General features: G+C 56.9%; 1 protein-coding gene across 1 annotated transcript in view; it reads right to left on the reverse strand.

Annotated features, from left to right (window-relative positions):
- The window catches only part of SLC37A2 (solute carrier family 37 member 2), a 7,330-nt gene extending 2,361 nt beyond the window's left edge, over positions 1-4,969 (reverse strand). Inside the window, exons 1-12 of the mRNA XM_026863561.1 lie at positions 4,838-4,969; positions 4,662-4,749; positions 4,243-4,321; positions 3,897-4,032; positions 3,379-3,455; positions 3,118-3,284; positions 2,245-2,282; positions 1,826-2,008; positions 1,585-1,675; positions 1,444-1,506; positions 644-932; positions 215-278 (exon numbers count right to left, since the gene is read on the reverse strand). Of these exons, the coding sequence (XP_026719362.1) occupies positions 215-278; positions 644-932; positions 1,444-1,506; positions 1,585-1,675; positions 1,826-2,008; positions 2,245-2,282; positions 3,118-3,284; positions 3,379-3,455; positions 3,897-4,032; positions 4,243-4,321; positions 4,662-4,749; positions 4,838-4,969 (1,407 nt within the window). The remainder of the gene's footprint in view (positions 1-214; positions 279-643; positions 933-1,443; positions 1,507-1,584; positions 1,676-1,825; positions 2,009-2,244; positions 2,283-3,117; positions 3,285-3,378; positions 3,456-3,896; positions 4,033-4,242; positions 4,322-4,661; positions 4,750-4,837) is intronic.
- Between the last annotated feature and the right edge of the window lie 1,122 nt (positions 4,970-6,091).

Below are 6,091 nucleotides of genomic sequence, written 5' to 3' on the forward strand. Positions count from 1 at the left end.
CCTAAGTGTTTTCCCTGCCGCAGCACCCTGGGGACAGGACGGATGAAGGTGGGGACGTGAATTATCACTGGCGCCAAGCTTTGTAGAGCACCCCCCGAAGAGGGAGCGCCAGCCGGGATGGGGAGCTGAGCGCACCCTTGGCTCCGTGTCCCGCCGTCTGCCTGCCAGATGAAATACCTGGCAGCTGGCAAATGGAGGTGCTGCTGCGATTTACGGCCCGGCGAGGCTTGCGCGCCTCCCCGCCGCCTGAAGCCAGACGGTAATTTGCCCCGCCGGTGCTATCGGGGGGACGCGGACGTGACGCGGCCTCTCCACTTTTCAGCACGTGCCAGTTTCTTCAGAGGGGAGAAGCTTGCGACTCCGAGCCAGCCAGGCTTGGGTTACAGCTAATTAGCTGCGTTTTTTTGCAGCAGCAAAGCCAAACAAGCTCCATGCAGGTGCTTGGGAAGGACTGTCCCAGCCAAGCACCGGTGGAGCATGAGGTCATTGGCACAGGGGCTTTCGGGGTGCAGAGCAAAGAGGTGGAAGCTGGACCGGTTCAGTGGGACCCCCAAAGCTTCAAGACAGAGCAGAGTTATGGTGAGATGGAGGAAAAACAAGAAAAAAAACTAAAGGGGATTTTTTTAGCTGTCAAAGATTCCACAGCCCCTTCCCAGCTTCCAGATGTGGACATCCACCCCGGCACCATCTGGGCACATGGTTCGATCCCAGCTCTCTCAGCCGAGCGCGTGACCAGCTCATCCCATCCTCGGGAAGAGGAAGGCAGCCGTGACTCAAAAGAGCCGGAGGAGAGGAAACCCTCATGACTGTTTGTTTTTTTGCTTTTTTCCCCACGTGGCAACTCACCATGGGAGCGGCGATGACCAGCATCACGCAGCACGTGGTGGCCCTGCCGCCAGTGTAGTCAGAGATGAGGCCAGCAAAGATCCCCCCTGCAAGAAGGAGTCGCGGGCATCGGTCACGCTGCCCCAGCAGCAAATTTCACCCTGGCATAACCCAGAATCCAACATGATGCCACACTGTGATGCTTTTTCATCCCCCATCTTTTCAATCAGATGCCCCCAAGGTTAAATATAATATCAGAGCGAAGAGTTTTGTTTATCCCTGCTGCTTTCTCCCTGCAGATGGTTTCCCTACACCTGCATGCAGCTCTGGTTCCCCCCCATCCTTCCAAAATGTTTTATTTCTCCAAGAAAAAGGAGAGCCTGAGCAAATGAGCCCCAAGGAAAGGTGTTGCGATGGTTGCCTGGATGGCAAAATAAAAGCAAGGTGCATTTCCTGCTTTCTGAGCACTACAGATGCCGAATAAACCTTGCTGTGGTGCTCCGGGGAAAGGGACGGTGTTACTGACAAAGCGCTCCTGGGGAGGGGACTTTCCATCAAAGGCAGGATTGTCCCCAAATCATCCCTGATCCACCCCCTCTGCTGGGCTACGTGACGAACCTAAAATGCCCCCGACGTCAAAGAGGGTCGACAGGTCCCCGGCTTCCTTGGCACCGAAATGAGCTGTGGGGAGAGGAGAGGGGTGAGGAGATGCTCCCCCTTGGCGGGCTCGCTCCCACCTCGCCGTCGTCCAAAACTCACCAACGTTCACGATGTAGAGGGGCAGCCAGTACAGGAAGGTGTAGCTCACCAGCTTGGCAAACAGCAGGCAAAGGGAGAACTCCACCACACCCTGGGGAGAGAGGAGAAGACATCAGAGGAGCCCAACCTCCTCTGGATGGTGGTTTTCTGCCCTGTAGGCACCAGGTTGACGGGGTGAGCTGCCCTGGCTTTGCTCTTCCCCCCCTCCCTGTCACAACGAAAGAGCTGTCTCATGACTCACGGGTATCCGGAGGGCCCCGAGGAAGCTGATGGCTTCGGGCTCCTCGGCTGGCTCCTTGGGGCTGTCAGAGCAATCCGTGCTGCTCTGCCCTGAGATGCTCAGTGGCCCCTCATTGGAGGTGACTGCCTCGGGATCCTTCTCATTGGTGGTCACTCCTCTAGCGTCCTCCTCATCAGAGGCCATCTAAAAGCAAACCAAAAGCAGGAGACGTGGCTCTCGTTGCTGGAAGGGGCTGAATTGTCAGATTCGCTGCCGAGATGTGACCCGGAGGATGCTCACATTGGAACAGCAACAAGCATCCTCTGAGATAACTGAACATCACTCTAATGTCTGATGTTACACCCGCCACCCCAGTTGTTTTGCTGTAAATGGAGCAACTACCCAGCCCAGGACAAGCCCTGGGAATCAGTTCAACTCACGTGATGCAGAGGTGGGCTGCAGCCGACGTCCTCAGGATCTGCAGGGAGAAGGGAAATCCTGTGAGAGCTGGGACCAGCCCCCCTCCGCCTGCTCTCCCTCCAGCATCTACAGGGGAGAAACGTGGGGCTGGGAGACCCACAGAATCATCTCGGTTGGAAAAGTCCTTGAAGCTCCTCCAGTCCAACAATGAACCTCACTCTGACTGTTCCCAACTCCACCAGATCCCTCAGCGCTGGCTCAGCCCGACTCTTCAACCCCTCCAGGGATCCCGGGGACTCCCCCCCTGCCCTGGGCAGCCCATTCCAACGCCCAACAGCCCCTTCTGCACAGAAATCCTTCCTCAGAGCCAGCCTGACCCTGCCCTGGGCAGCTTGAGGCCATTCCCTCGGGGCCTGGTGCTGGCTCCTTGGTCCAGAGACTCATCCCCCCTCTCTGCCCCCTCCTGGCAGGGAGTTGCAGAGGGCCAGGAGGTCTCCCCTCAGCCTCCTCTTCTCCAGACTGAACCCCCCCAGTTCACCCAGCCGCTCCCCAGCAGACCTGTGCTCCAGACCCTGCTCCAGCTCTGTTGCCCTTCTCTGGACACACTCAAAAACCCCCAGGGTTGGGCTGCATCTCTGTGTACCCACTTCCTGGCAGCAAAAACCCCTAGTAAAATCCCAAAGCACTTCCCAGATGTTTCTTAGAAAGACAGGTTGAGGAGTGACTGGCACAGGCTGCCTGGATGGCCCCGCGGTGGTGAGCTCCACATCCCACAAGCTGGAAATAAGTGTTTGGAGTTGCCAAAAATGCTTGGAGATGGGCAAAGAGAAAAATTCCGGCTTGTGGCCCAACTGATCCTGGCATTACACTGTGCTCTGGCTCACGGCACTCACACTCCACGAGGAAGAAGAAGCAGATGATGCCCATGACAGCGATGATGATGCCAGGCACGACGAAGGACAGGCCCCAGGCGGAGGAAACCCAGACGCCGGCGATGAGTGACCCTAAGATGTTGCCGACGGAGGTGTGGGAATTCCAGATGCCCATGATCAAACCTCTCCTGGCAGGGACAGATCCGGGCTCGATATCACCACAGTGGCTGCTAAGCCCAACAGGGAGCAGGACCGGGGCAGGACACAGTGGCAAAAACTTACTTTCCCTTCCCAAACCAGTTCCCGACGCAGGCCACGACAGAGGGCCAGCCGGTCGTCTGCACCAGCCCATTGCAAACCTGGCAAGAGACGGGCAACATCACCCAGCGCTCTCGGGCACCTGGCAAGCACCGGCCTTATCCATAGCCCCTGCGCCGTTTCAGGCAACTGGCTTCAAAAATAGCCACCCCCAGCCCAAAGCTGTCCAGAAAACACTCAGTTTGGGTTGTTGTTTTTTTGGGTTTTTTTCCAGCTGGGGCAATCCCCGAGCTGTTCCCCTTGGCTAAATCGGGAGTGAGCAGTGTTGCCAAACCGGCCACCTCTGCTTAGTGAGATGGGCGTGCCCGGTGGTTTCGGCACCCACGCCACATGCAACCGGGTTTTGTGGGGAGTGGAAATGCACAGCGTTCTCCCGCTCGGAATCTGGGCCAGCATCCCCATCCCCAAAAGCCACCAAAAAAACAGGATGAGGCCGTGGCAATAAAAATCCAGAGCCTGGGCACCCTCCAGCACCGACACACCTGCATCACGATGAAGTACCAGAGGACATGGATGTCCCAGAAGTAGCCGAGGCCGAAGAGTGCGGTGAAGAGCCCACTCAGCACCATCCCCCCCGACAGGTAGTAGCGCAGGGGGAGGCGCTCCCCAAAAATGCCGCTGCGGAGAGAGGGAAGAGCGAGGAGAGCTGTCACGGTTGATGCCACCGACGGGCGTTTTCACACCGAGCTGCTGCCCAGATCCCGAGCAGCTCCCAGCGCCTGGCTGCTTTCCCGTGAGCATGATCCCAACCTGATGGAAACCAGTTTCCTGGTGGACTGGTGCAAACTGGTGTTGAGGGAAAGAGAGGGGTGCAAAGGACCTGAGTACCTGATAAACATCCCGATGGCGTAAGCCACCAGGAAGGCGTTATCCAGCGCCCCAAAAAGCTCCTTGTAGTTGTCCCCATCTGGAAAAGCAATATTAGACTCACGTCAGCTTGGCTCCCTTCTTATTTTCCCTCCCTGTGGCTGCTTGTCTTCATCCCTGTCCCCAAAACCTTCCTCTGCGGGTTCTTGGAGTGTGGCGTTGGGACCTGGTCCCATCCCAGCCCGTTTTGCCACCCATTGCTGCCCTTTGGCCTGGGGGCATGGGGCAGATGCGCACCGCTTAATTACCTCCGGGTGCCTAATGAGCAGCTGGCCCCCTGCCAAGATCTCAAGCCATGACCTGGCTTAGGACATGGGGGGGGAGCCTGTCTTGTCTGCCATGAGTTTTGGGGGTGATGGGGGGGGTGGTGTCAGCCTTACCGAAGGGTGCCCAGCTGCACCACGTGCTGCTGTTGGAGTCATTACGGGGGTTTGGGCCCAAGGCCGAGCAATTGGGGTGCAGCTGGCTCTGCAGGGAGAGAGAAGGGGTGACATCAGGATGCCCTGTCCCCCCCCATGTCCCCTCTCCCCACCACCGGGGCAAGGCTGGAGCTAACCTTGACAATGCTGATGGGTTTTCGGGAGAGGTGGTAGCTCGTGTAGCAGAGGAAGGTCAGCACCAGTGTCAGGCCCCGATACCTGCAGGGTGACAGGAGCGGAGAGGTCAGGGCTGGGTGGCCTGTCCCCATCGCAGCTGGCACCACCCAGCCCAGCGGGGGTGTCTCTGATACCTCCAGCCCCAGGGTTAGCTATGCCTTTCCTTCCCCTCCCCAAAATTCATGGCTTTTTGAGAACAATATCAGGTAAGGGGGATAAGAACCACCACTGGGCCAGGCTGAATCCGCATGCCATTTCTGAACATGCACAGACAGCTCTGCCGCTGTTTAACCCATCAGGGTCTTAGGAAAGGGGAGTAACGGGGTCATTTCTGCTTCTTTCCCTCACCAAGTTCCCCCTCCTTCCACCAGATGGGTGAGCTGAACCGGCTCAGCCGAGCCTGGCAGGGGTCAACCGGCCCACCCAAAATGGCCAAGGAGGCGACTTAAAAGGATCAGCTGAGCTTTGGGAGAAGGGAGCACCGATCGGTGTTTCCCCCTCCTTGAAACCGCGGGCTGAGCAAGCGCCTTCCACATGTCACGGGTGGAAACAGGGCACGAGATCGCAGCTGATTCAGCATCGTTAAAGGCAAACTGGAAAAAAAAAGGGGGGGGATGCCCCGAGCAACACCCGCTCCAGTTTCTCCATCTGCTACTGACTTTATTGCTTTTGCTTTAATTAAATGCAAGAAAATGGGGGAAAATAGGGGAAAAAAATGGGGCTTAGGCTTAGGGGTGGGGATGCTGCTCCCAGCAAAGCTGATGGATAAAGCCTGGAGAATCCTAAATAGGATCCAGCTCCCTCCGGAGCGGGATGAGCATCTTTGAGGGGCCCTATCCTGCACCCAGGGAAGATGGTGCAGAGGGGTTTGTGGCAGTGCAGAGGATGTGAGCAGTCAGGTGGCTGCGGCACAGTGAAGTGTCCCGAGGTTACTTCAAGTTTAGAAAGAAGGAGGAGGAAAAAAAAAACCCGCCACTTTTTTTTTTTTTTTAAATTTCCTTTTCCTTCTGTTTTAGCCCGTCCTGCTCCTCTTTGCAGTTTCACTTCTTTGCAAAAAACTGCAGCAGTGACAGACACCCTGCAAATACCAGGGCAGCTCTTTGTTCCAGGGCACTGACTCCGAGACTGCACCTCAGCTAAAAAATTCCTGGTTCCCACCCCAAAAAAATACCTAAACACACCCCCCACATCCCCCCCCCCCAAAAAAAAAAAAA

The sequence above is a fragment of the Athene cunicularia genome, assembly GCF_003259725.1.
Source record: "Athene cunicularia isolate RWA chromosome 24 unlocalized genomic scaffold, athCun1 chr24_part1, whole genome shotgun sequence".
Classification (NCBI taxonomy): Eukaryota; Metazoa; Chordata; class Aves; order Strigiformes; family Strigidae; genus Athene; species Athene cunicularia.